Source organism: Spea bombifrons, chromosome 2 (genome assembly GCF_027358695.1).
Source record: "Spea bombifrons isolate aSpeBom1 chromosome 2, aSpeBom1.2.pri, whole genome shotgun sequence".
NCBI lineage: Eukaryota > Metazoa > Chordata > Amphibia > Anura > Pelobatidae > Spea > Spea bombifrons.
The window spans coordinates 16,729,140-16,742,280 of NC_071088.1; the positions used below are offsets into that span (position 1 = coordinate 16,729,140).

The 13,141-nt window shown below is 39.3% G+C and overlaps 1 protein-coding gene across 1 annotated transcript in view; it reads left to right on the plus strand.

Annotated features, from left to right (window-relative positions):
- The window catches only part of CRYBG3 (crystallin beta-gamma domain containing 3), a 69,612-nt gene that overhangs the window by 46,839 nt on the left and 9,632 nt on the right, over window positions 1–13,141 (plus strand). Inside the window, exons 9-18 of the mRNA XM_053455832.1 lie at window positions 82–196; window positions 822–857; window positions 962–1,092; window positions 1,649–1,775; window positions 4,891–5,033; window positions 8,078–8,204; window positions 8,656–8,688; window positions 11,279–11,388; window positions 11,853–11,979; window positions 12,441–12,580. Coding sequence (XP_053311807.1) covers window positions 82–196; window positions 822–857; window positions 962–1,092; window positions 1,649–1,775; window positions 4,891–5,033; window positions 8,078–8,204; window positions 8,656–8,688; window positions 11,279–11,388; window positions 11,853–11,979; window positions 12,441–12,580 — 1,089 coding nt within the window. The remainder of the gene's footprint in view (window positions 1–81; window positions 197–821; window positions 858–961; window positions 1,093–1,648; window positions 1,776–4,890; window positions 5,034–8,077; window positions 8,205–8,655; window positions 8,689–11,278; window positions 11,389–11,852; window positions 11,980–12,440; window positions 12,581–13,141) is intronic.

The window sequence follows — 13,141 nt, forward strand, 5'->3', positions numbered from 1 at the left end:
TGCTTTTTGTCATTACCTAGAAAAGCTAGGAGTGGATCTGCTTGAATCATCTCATAATTTAGCCGCACTCTGTCTTCTCAGCTGGCTGGCGTACACAGAAACTCAATACACCGGCAGCGTGAGTGTGCTAGAAGAAGGATGCGTTCTCTCTCCGGTACAGGACTGCGATGTACAGTCTCTGAGACCACTGAAAATGGTGAGAACACAAGAATGATTTTTTTCTCTCTTTTCAGCTGTGAATTTTGGACACTTTATTTTTATGTAAAATTTATGTTCGTCAGCCATTCTTCACACATAGAAAACAATAGCTTAGAAAAGGCACTGGTTAGCAACAGGTGAAACGCATGTGTCGTGACCGACATGGTCATCCTATCATAGAGGGATAAAGTGGTTACCATTGAATTAACGTCTACATTATTATTATTATTATTAATATTTTTTGTTTTATATAGCGCCGTCAAATTCTGTAGCGCTGTACAATGGGTGTCTACATAATGCCATTTGATTTTCCCATTCATAATTTGGTTTACAGATTAAGCGATTTTGCTGAAATGTTATAGATGTTGTGCAGGATTGCTATGATATACAGAGGTTTAGACAAGCTCCGGCACATGAGTCTCTTCCCATCGTGTTGAGCGGCCAGTGATAGCAAATGTAAAACAAAGGTTGCTGTCCAAATAATTCGCAGGGCAAAGCTCTCCTTTCCCAGATTCATCCCCATTGATGGTTGCTAAGATTTAAACACCGTGCCATCATCACGCGATGCCTAATTGTGCGGAAGGAACAAATGTCCGATTAATTCTATTTTTCTTGTATTTTAGGGAGGATTAAAAGTGCAGCTGCCCAGCGAGCCAAAGGTAAGCGATTAACTCACCGTAGTAACACATTTTGTAGTTTTACGGTCTGTTTCATACACGTTCCTGATAAGTATTAGAAATGTCAATAAGAACCTTCTTCGCAGATAATTCTTTATGAGAAGCCCCATTTCGAAGGATGGTCAAGAGAACTTACTGATCATCTTTACAGCATCAAAACCCTCATTAACGAGGGCGAGGATCAAGAGATTGGATCAATAAGGGTTATTGGTGGCATGTAAGTGATTTACATTTCTGATTTTTATTAATTTTTAATAATGGAATCCGGGCTTTCTAGATCATTGAAAAGTTGAGAATTTGGGTGAGGGAAAGTATCAGCGTACCTCCTAAGTGCCTCTATTTGGAAATGTGTGGTTGGTGAGAATTTTTAAAGCTAAATCAAAGCACTAATCAATAATATTTATTTAATGTTAAGTTAATTTTGAAATTAAATAATAATAATTTGATATTCTTTCCCCTTTATGAGGCCAAGAGGCATGTTATTAATGTATGTTTGCACCATTGCCATCCTCAAGTGTTTTATCTTTTCAGAGTAAGAAGTAATAGAGAGTTATTTTTTTTATATATACCTACATCATTACGTTTCGGAATAGTTTAAAGGGTATTTACAGGATGTGATTGGCTCCGGGGAGGGTATTGATCACGGGGATCACTTGTCAGCATACTACATGTCTCGTGTAACTATATACAGGTAATACCGTCATTTAGCACGGGTGTCAAAATACTTTTTACTTTCTTTCCCTTTTTATGGACCGCTTCACTTGAACCTATAGTTGGGTCGGTTATGAGAAGGAGCGATATAAAGGCCTGCAGTATCTCTTAGAAGAGGGGGATTATGAAGATTGGAAGGCGTGGGGTGGATTTGATGGTTCTTTGCAATCAATACGGTATCTACATGCTGTAAGTACATGTTTTACTTATTAGCTTAAAATAATACGTACTTTTCTAGCAGATTTGAGCAACATGGCAGCTGTTGGCAGGGCTGGCTGAAGTGATGGGAGCTGATCCCATAACAACTGCAGTTTGATGAAATGATTTCTTTTATATGCGATGTGGAAATAAATAAGCAGTGTGTGTGGATTTGGTTATTAAGGTAAAGTAAGTCTGTGATACTCCTGGTGTTTAAAAGTAAAGAGTGAACATTTTGTCAGCTCGCTGACCCTTTCCATTACTTTAATTCCAGTATTAGCATTATGTTTTATCAGGCCTTATTGTTCACAACTCATTAACTAGACCAAACGATACTAACTTACCATTAGCTAAGGCATGTTAAGTTTAATAGGAGAAGATAATGTTACATTATTTGGCTAAACATAGACTTGGCATTTATCCCAATGAGACATGGAAATAGGAGACGCATAAAAAATACTGGATGATAAAACTTAATGGGCATGTTTAATTGGATAATTACCTTTAATTATTGAAATCACAAAGCGGTGCAATGAAGCAGCCCACAAAGGCCACGCTGTGTACTAAGAACTTCAACAAATACCATCCCATGAACAGATTGCTCCCGGGACCATTGAGCTGGTTGCTGTACATGCGCAGCGTATCAATGCCTTCGGTACTAACGGAATAAATAGCGTTTGACAATTATATTTTTACAAATGAACATATTCATGAATGGTCAAGCCAGAAACTCTATTGACACGTTAATGGTTCATGCCAACGTTTCACTTTTCTACTTTGTTAGTATATTTCGGAAAATTTCCATTGGGCTGCTTTGGTCTACTCACTTTTCTACGTTTAATGATAATGTGATTTTTTCCACTATTTGCCGTTTTGCGATGTTCCTGTTTTTCCCTTATGGAAGCGTTGAGGGATCCCAGTCTTAATTCTAGCATGATGGTATGAAGAACCATCTCTGGGGACTTCTTAATGCGAGGCCCACTCCAATTTTTTGAGTTGTTAATATTAATAAAAATAATAAAATAATCTTTTTTTTCTAAATATAGTTTTCTTTCTAATTATGGTAGTTTACAGGAGAAGACAATTTTTGTAATTCGTTGTATAGATTATTTTCTGTTTGTAAATCAGATTTACGAGTAACATAGTTCATATATATATATATATACAAAACAGCGTTTGCGGGGGATTTGCAGTTCCTCTTTGTCGACTAGGGGCTAGGCCTCTCTTTTCTGAGTGAAGTCAGTCAATTGAAATACACCTTATCTGCAAACCCTCCTACAGTATGTGTGTGTCTACGTGTGTAGAATGAGCCTGGGGGCCCCAACCGTACATCCCGCAGGTGGCCCCTGGCAATTTTTGTTACGCCACTTTTTGTGACTTAAATGTAATGTCAAGTTACGTAAGCATCGTGGCCCACGTAACTGGCTATGGATACTCAAGGAGAAAACAACTTTTTTGGCCCAAAAGTTTCCACTGGACAGAAAATGTAATTTTCCACTATTTTTAGAAAATGGGCAAAAGTTTGCACCCACCCATGATTTTGTTACGAATCAGAATTCTGCAGAGGTCAGTGGCAATAAGTCGATAATGTATGGCAAGAACAAATATCCAAACGATGTGACCTTGGTGTTACAAGGCGCATGTTATGCCGGAGCATATTGTGTTACAGATTAACTTTGAGCGTTCTGATAAGCAGGGAGGTGAATGAGATGCACACACTGGTGTAATAATAGCGGCAAACATCCCTCTGGGCTGACTCAGGCCTCAGCAATGCCAATTAAGATCCCGGGTAGACCTGGCCATATGTACTGATTTCCTACCTCCACCTGCTTAGCAAATAGATCAGGCGGAAAACAATACGGAGTGTACTTATCAGTGTTTTATAGTCAGAATTGTTTGTTTCCAGCATATAAAAAAAATCCTTCAAATTCCGAGTGCTGTCATTATATCATAAAGGGGCACACACATTGTTTGAGCTATGCATTCGTGCATGGAAGCAAAATGAAACAATATTATTAATCTCCTTTCTTAATTTTTGGTATGTGTGTTACTAGTACTCATATACTGTGTATAACCTAGATTATATTCAGTTTCCTGAATACGAGAAAATGCAGTCCTAAATAACTAGGCCATACACCTTAAAAACAGCGGAGTATTCTGGTGCTGTTAACAGCTCAGTATACAATAAAGAGATATCAAACTCGCTCAAACTAACATTTTGGAGCTGGGAATAAGTGCCCCAAACACCAGGCCTGTTGTGCACTTATATATGTTTTATAACGTGACACCGCAATACATACAATCCAAGTGATGATGTATTTTAGGGAAAAAAATTTTTTTTCCTTGATTGATATCCCATGTTGTTAAAAAATAAATTCAAACATCATTGTGGTATCTTATTGTGTTATATAGATGTGTGCTAGAAACAAATGTTGTTTATTCTGATCCTTATCATTGAGCCTTCAAACACAGGTTAGCTGAGAAGGATTTGCAGAGAATGGTGATTCTGTATCAAGGAGATGCCGTCCAACCCGTCAGACCAGCTATGAATTTTTTTTAAGCTAAAGCATACAAAATTGTTATTATGCGTTTTCAAGCTTTCTAAACATGGACATTCTCTTCTACAGTATGTGATACGTAATAACCGTTCCAGGCTTTCGCTGATTATAAAGTCTGAATGCCGGTGCAGGGCTGCTCAGGGTACCCATTCATCCTCCAGCTTTCTAGACCAGCCATATCTGTTTTCTACCCAAACATCGGGAAAAATGAGTACAGAAAGTTGCCATTTGCTGCAGGATCCACATTTTTAATGCAATAGAGATACTGCTCAATTATTGCAAAATTATATATCTCAAAAAGGAAGAAAAATTACCGAAAAGTTCACATAATTTAATCCTTGTAGTGTGAAGCGTGGACAGCCCAGGAAAGGCCGTTGGTGGTCTGGAGCATTTCTCAGCCTGTTCACTTTGTTTACGTAAATATAGTATATGTGGTGAAGTTATTTGGACAACATCTCTGAAAATGTTTGTTGCACAATAAACACAGGATCAGCTTCGCTTGTGAAATATCACAGGGAACAAAGTAACTTTGTTTTTTTCTCATTTAGGACTTCTTGGAGACGTCCATCACCTTGTTAGAGTCAGAAGCTGGAGATCGAAAAGTGATAGATTTATTTAATCAGGCGGTTCCTGATTTGGAACTGGCTGGATACACCACAGAAACACAGTCAATTCACGTCAAGAAAGGAATGTAAGTATATAGAATGTCCTACCAACAAAACATGTTGTGTTTCTTGTTGGATAAACATATCTTAAAGGGACAGTAATGGCCGGTTTTTTTTAATAAGACGTTGCTAGAGTTCCAACTGAATTTATAGGAAATGCTTTGTCCTGAACTCTCCCGTCCGGCATGATAGAACATTAGGCAGGTAACAAAGCTAATCGCCCATCGCTACAGCTGACATTTCATCTGTCCAAATCAGGACAGGCGGTATCACTGGAATGAGGGCATGACCAACTGCCTACCTTACCTCATGGTGCTCAACAGTTGCAGGAGGCCGTGTAGGAGTTCTCATAGAGGTGTATTCTTTTAATTTATGGATTTTACATATTACTGGGCTATTCAAGGGAGATCAGAAGACCAGGCCCATGATCACCCCTACCTGCAAAAGTGGGACATAGGGACAGCTCAGCTGGACATTGCCTGAAAATCATGACTGTCCTACAAAAAGAAGTAGGACAAAGGTAGTTGGAAAGTATTATTTAACATGTGGGGGATGCACAAAAGACTATTAGATGCTCCGAGCATCTAAAATATTATCAGTGGAAAAAATATGTTCCGTAATGGAGAACATCCAGATAACATTCAGATAATGTTACAGGATCTAAGCAGAAAAAGATACTGTGATTGCATTGATTCCAGTTTTGTGCCGGTCAGGATGTATATTTAATGCACCTCTAGCCACAGGCTTCACCTGCTGCATAAGTATATAAGGCTATGAAGACAGGGAATAGCTAGTGGGTGGGGCATGCAAAAAGTGGGTGACATGTGGGCGGAGCCAGTACCTCATCTGGGTATCACCGGTGGTGCGTATAAATGCTAGGGTGCTAGAGAAGTACGAGGTGTACCTTATTCACTATTCATCCGTGGGCTTGTGCCGCACATTTTAGCTGTTGTGAGTTCTGTTTTTATCATCTATGTGTACGTTTAACACGGCTGATCTTCTTTGCAGCATTTTGTAATACTGAGTTGTTTTTAATGACATTCTGTATATATGAGACCGTACACAATTAGCAATTAACAAACACGCTGTGTGGGAACATCATTTGTTCTAGACACATGACTGATTTTCTTAAACAAAAGCTATTATTTGACCTGATTTTAGGCTGGCACTCCATGTCATGTTGGCTGAGGCTGGCTCATTTATATCTGAGGTATCGTGATGACACAAAACGCTTTAGCTGGCTGCTAGCAAAATCAGGGATGTCCTTCAACCGCAGCCCCTGCCTGGTGTTCTCAGTAACTTGAATGTCAACTGTTTTGGCCCTGCTGATCCCCCCTGATCCCTACTTTTTTTAAGGGAAGGTAGATTAAAATTTTAACATCGATAAATTAAACCCTAAAGCCAAAAACAGGGACTATCTGAAAATCCGCTTCTGTTAGAAGTGTTGCTCACAGAGTTTGCGTGATTTAACATGATGAGACGTTGTATCAGACAAATGGGAGTTAATCAGATCTGAAACTGTTTCAGTCGGTGTTTCTCTTTCTGGCAGAGGGTAATGTATCTTATATACTGTGATCAGCAGTAGAATTGTATATTCCGTTAAGCTAAAAATATGGGACATAGATACATAAAAAAATGGAAACAGAGTTCTGAATTTGTAGCAGCAATCCTTCAAACCAATGGGATGTTTCAGTGATTGTTTCTTATCTGTCCCATTGGTGGCAACATCTGCAATAAAACATTTGTGATAACTGGCAATGAGTCTTTTTTACATTGCTGTGGAGGAATTTTGGCCGTTCTTCTTGGCAGAATGGTTTTAATGCAGCCACAGGGCTTAAGAGCACGAACTGCTTTTTTAACAGCATCTCAATCGGATTCAAGTCAGGGCTTTCACTCGGCCTCCAAAACATTAATTATGTTTTATTTGAGCCATTCAGAACTGGACTTGCGTGTGTACTTTGGATCCTTGTCCAGCTGTGCTTGAGCTTTAGGTCACAAACTGATGGCCAGACATTCTCCTTCAGGATTTCCTGGTAGAAAGCAGAATCGTGGTTCCATCAATTATGGCAAGTTGCCCAGATCCTGAAGCAGCAAAGCATCCCCAGACCATCACACTACCACCACCGTGTTTGACTGTTGGTTAAATGTTCTTATTGCGGAATGCTGTTAGGCAGACTAGATGGGCCAAATGGTTCTTATTTGCTGTCACTTTCTATGTTTCTTTGTTTCTGTTTTAGCTTCACAGATCAGATTTAACATGACCCATGTCTTCCAAAAAGTCCACTAAATATTATCTCAAAGGTCTTAAGGGTCATCAAGTTGTTTTTTGCCAAATGTGAGACGAGCTTTTGTGTCATTTTTGGTCGGCAGTGGTTTTCGCCTTGCAGCTTTCACATGGATGGCATTTTAGCTGTCTTTCTTGTTGTGGGTTCATTTGTGACCTCCTGGATGATTTGTCGATGCTCTCTTGGAGTAATTTTGGTAGGCCGACCACTCCCAGTTTTCTCCATTTGTAGCTAATGGCTCTAACGGGGTTTGCTAAAGTCTCAGAGCCTTAGAAATGGCTTTGCAACACTTTCAAGACTGATAGATGTCAATGGCTTTGTTTCTTAACAGTCCTTGTGCTTCTTTTTGAGACTTTCTAGCCTACTTCAGACTTTTTTGCAGACTATTTAATAGATGTTTAGATTCAGCAGGATTGGTAGTAATCATGCCTGGGTATGTCTACTGAAATTGAACCCAATTATAAAAATAGTTTTATTGGTTGATTTAGTAACTAAGAGGCAGTTAGTTTTTCACATAGGGCCAGGTAGGGTTATGTAGCATTTTTCCTTCTAGACATGAAATCATCATTTAAAAACTGCATTTAGTGATTACTTGGATTATCTTTGTTTAATAGTAAAGTAAATTGGATGATCTGAAACAGTAAAGTGTGATAAAAGTCAAAATTGGGGTACTTTGATGTAGTGATAGACTGAGCAATATATAGCCATAGAATACCTACTAGTCATGCTTCTGCTGGGAGTGTAAATTAACCAGATTTTGGGATATCTCACTTTGTGGTTTGCAGTTGGGTTGCCTACCAGCATAAGCACTTCTGTGGAGAACAGCATATCCTGGAAAAAGGCAGGTACAAAAGCTGTGTAGACTGGGGAGGACGCACCAATACCATCATGTCTATCAGGCCTGTCTTGCTGGTGAGTTTTGGATTCACGGGGTTTTCATTGTAAAACTCTTGGAGTACCAATTAGCAATTTTCTTTCTTGAAATGTTATGTTTCGTCTTGTAAATGAAAATAAAGATTAAATATTATAGTTGTTATGGTTTTCAAACTTTTTATACTTTCCTACAGAGCTTCTTCCTAAGCAATTCTTACTAATTTACTAGTGTGCAGGGTTCTCAGAGCTGCATTCATAAGAATGCCGTTTGTAGTTTGAATATTTTCCTGTAAAATAAAAGTCCAATGTTTCCTTGTATTGTTTTATATTTACTATTATTCAGAACCCGTTCAATAAAAATAAACTAGTCATTGTCAGTAGCCATAGTAATTCCTTTATATTTTATTCATGCTTTAGCTTAAAATGTATATTTTGAGGCGCTCCATATTTCAGAAATATATTCACTTTAAAATTCTATATTGCGTTTCAGGAACCTCTAGGGAAGGATGAACCTAAGCATCTGGTAAGTTCTTGTTATTTTTGGAAAAGCTTTTACAAAAAAACCCAACAATATTTAAACATTTTGATATTTAAAAAGCAATTCTGGTAGAGAGTCAAAACGTTACCTTATCACTATAGCAACTAAACCAGTATACATGTAGATTGGTTGTTAGGGTTTTCAAACTTGTTATACTTAGTTCCATGTAATGTATAATTAAACATTATTATTTTTTATATACCGTATTGGCTCGAATATAGGCTGCACTTTTTTCTTCCACTTTAAGTCTTTAAAGTGGGGGTGCGACCTATATTCGGGGTCTAGTGCCCGACGCCCAGGACATGCAGTCCCAGGCGCCGGACAGGCAGCGGGGTTAGGATACAGATCCCCCGCAGCGGTGCAGGGGACCTGCATCCTACTCTCTGATACGCCCAGACAGCCTCCCCTGCCAGCACTTTCCACGGGGGGAGTGCCGGCACGGGAGGTTGTCTAAGCGCGTCGTGCGGACGGTCACCAGCTGTGGCGATGCGGGTAAACAGCCTCCACTGCCGGCACGTCTGCACGATGTGCTTTAACAATCTCCCTTGCCGGGAATTCCCACGGGGGCACATTGTGCAGATGTCCCGGCAGCGGAGGTTGTTTACCCGCATCGCCGCAGCCGGTGACCGTCCGCACGATGCGTTTTACCTCTGCCCCCAAGACTTACCAGAGCAGACTCCCGGGTGTCTTGCGGGGCCGGCGGGGGACATCTATGCAATACGCGTATACAACTTCCGGTGCCGGCACATCCGCTGACCCCCACCGGCCCCGCAAGACACCCGGGAGTCTTCTCTGGTAAATCAGGGGGGCAGAGTGGCAGCATATCTCGGGGGGGGAGGAGGACAGTGGCAGCATATCTCGGGGGGGGGACAGTGGCAGCATATCTCGGGGGGGAGGAGGACAGTGGCAGCATATCTCGGGGGGGGGGACAGTGGCAGCATATCTCGGGGAGGGGGGAGACAGAGTGGCAGCATATCTCGGGGGGGGGACAGAGTGGCAGCATGTTTTTTTGGTGCTTTTTTAAAGAAAAAAACTTTTTCTTTAATAAAGCACCAAACTTTTAGGGTGCGGCCTATATACGGGGACGGCCTATATCCGAGCCAATACGGTATATTTTAAATCATGCTACATGTTACAGAGGCCAAATGAGTCATCTGGCTGGAATTTGGCAGCCATTATATATTCATTAATTGATGATAATGCAATGCCAAATGGGCCAGACTGATCCAAAGGTGCATAAAAAGTCCTTTACCTGGGTAATAAGGTGTCCATTTAAAAACTGGGTGTAGAATTTCAGCCTGAAATCCAGAGAAACACCAGGTTTTCTGCATAATACTTAAAACATTAGTGTCATCCATTGTTGTATGCTCATTTAATTACACAGTTGTTTATACTCTTCAAGTATGGTGGCCTTTGGGGAACACGCGTGACATCAGATGTGTTATTAAAATGTGTGGAGAACTATGACAGCCAGCTTTGATCCACACACTAGAGAGAGAGTAATACTAACATCTAAACAAAACACCACATCAAGCAGGGATTTGTGCGGTGCCACAACTTAGAGCAAGCCCTATACCACCCAAAGGCCATTACACAACGTTCTGCCGACTATTCTGTTACTGATCGTTGTATGTATAAACGATAAAGTTTTGTGAAAGGTAAACATTCCAGATATGCAATGTGTATTCATAAAGCAATAACAAACCTTAAATTCTGTGAATCCTAATTATAAGGAGTTTGGGTGTGGAGCCACCTTGTTAAGTAACCAACTAGAAAAACAAGATATAGACCGAAATAATGATCCAGAACTCAAAAAACAACAACATTCCCCAAATTACAATAATGCCGATATTTGACAAGTGATTTGTTGTGAACATTTTATCAACACATGGACAATGTACAACCAAACCTGGTTTCTCCCTAAAAACGTTTGTTTGAAGGTCACTTGTTCCATGTTAGCTCTCAAATCCTTGCAGAATGTCCACTGACAGTCTATTTTGACAATAATTAAATGAATATGTTGATATAAGGCTGGGCCCTTTAAGGCTTTTTGATCCCCACTGACAAATAAGAGTTGGTGCTCAGCCAACCATGCAGCTGATGGTTTACCTGGGAGTCAGGAGAATGTTTAATGTCAAATGAATGCGTGAAGTTACTCCTTTTTACCATAAAGAGTGAGAAAGGAGATTGTGGTGGAAGTAAGGAAGACAAAATAATATAACAGAGATGTGGACGGGTTTTGAGATATAACTGGGGTTGGTCATTTGCGAGAGATACCAACATCTGATTCAAAGATACAATTGGATGGACCATGCAAGATCTTATTAGACTTGAGGTTTTCTCATTCTATTCTTTTTCATCCTAAAATATTTTACGGCATAGAGGTTATAGGAAATTTAATTTAATGTTTTTTTCACAAACTCTTGGAGATCCACAGAACAAGACAACAAACTCAAAATAGTTTTGATAAGTAAAACAGGTAAAATGAACGTGGCACCAAGAAAAATGCTCGGGAATTCATTTTTTTAATTGAAATTCATTATTTCATAGTGTGGTTTTGTCGATTTTCTTTTAGATAAAAGCATACAGCTTGGAGGATTTCCAGGGGCAGTGCGAGATTTTCACTAAAGAATCATCTGACTTCCAGTCATTTCCCCCTCGCTCTTTCAAAGTGTTAAGAGGATGGTGAGTACAACGCTCACTTATGAAGTACATGTTCTGATTCAGTTTGCTCTCCTGCTCACCATAAATGTGTCTTTTGAAATTCTAATCCAACAGAAAGCCATGGAATCCTATATTATGAAATATAATCAAAACAGTAAAGTCAAAATTCTTAACTATTAACTCAACAGACTGAGAATCACGGCAGTGGTCATTCAAACACGGGAACTAAATGGTGTTATTTTGCTATTATTGAGATTATAGAGCCACGCAGAAATCCGAGTTTCAGGGATGTTGCTTTTGCAGCTCTTTGAGTGTTTATTTCGAAGTTTGTGTTTAAAACCACTTTTTATTGTCCAATTGCTGTTCTGTTAAATGCAGTCTGATACTATACATTAAGGAGCTCGTTTTCTCTGCAATCATCACTCATAAAAAGATGTGATTTTCATTTTAAATATAGTCTTGATATATATATTTTTTTCTTACAGCTGGATCCTGTGTTATCAAGCAGAATCAAGTGACAACCTGTGCGTGTTAGAAGAGGGGAACTTTCCAGACTTGGTCACATGCGGGTGTCCGGCAGCTGTGATCAAGTATATCAAGCCAATAGATTACGTAAGAATCTACATATCTTATTTCAACTGTGTCTGCAACACGCTACTGATCAAAATCACCAAAAAACACTAAAAACCATAAACTCTAGACAACATGGAACCATAGGCAGCTACTCCAATGATCCATGGAGTTTTTACATATCTTCTCATTGTGTTAGAGACAAATACTTTGTGAGCACTTTAATATACATTCCAGTTGTTAATAAATCAATAAAATGACTTTAGGAGAAGTTGCAGCTCTAGAGGACCCTATTGGTTATTGCTTTAAAATTGAATGTGTGGTTCTTGCCAGAAAAGTGGTTTTTTTTAATTTAATCAATATACTGCAATACACCCCAAAAATGCATCTCATACACATGGACAAAAAAACATGAAAAGCAACTGTGGGTTCTTCCAAATCTTATAATTTAGCTATAATTCTGTTCTAATTCTGCTTAATAATAAGTCCTAATTTGCTCCAAGGTTTTTGCTGAACCCTCCATCAGTCTGTTTGCACTGGATATGTGTGAAGGGAGAGAGATGCACTTTGAAGAGCCTGTAACATCTGTTCTCAGCAAAGACCTGAACTTTTACACCCAGTCCATATGGTTAAAAGGAGGACTGTAAGTATCCGGGAAATATAATGATCTTTAATGTGATCTCAGTGGACTGAGAAAATGGGTTTATATTGTGTTAAAGGGATGGCACCAGCATAGCGTTAGAATTGTTTGTCGGAAATAATCCGTATAACCGTGCTACAGTTATAGTTAAACGGTGATACATACAAAAGAGACTATATAATAGAAAGTGTTACAAATACAAATAACAGCAAAGTGGTAAAACCATAGAATTCAAAGACAGTGTACTTACTTTTTTACACGACTGTAATTCCCAATAAAAATAACAATCTCAGCTGACTTTCAGACAAGTTTTTAAGCATTTCATATGTCCCCTTTAAAGGGATAGTCTCGCTTTGGGTGTCTATTTACTCTTTGAAACAACATTTTATTACAAACACTGCAATATACACATCGTGTCTTGTCCAAGCATAGCTAGCATATAGGAAATCTGGAATATATCATGCTTTGCAGATGTCCTACCAGCGATAGTTCTGATAATACTATCTTTGGTCGCTGTACTGGACCATTATTAGATAGACTTCTCTGGATACTTGATCTCAGCTG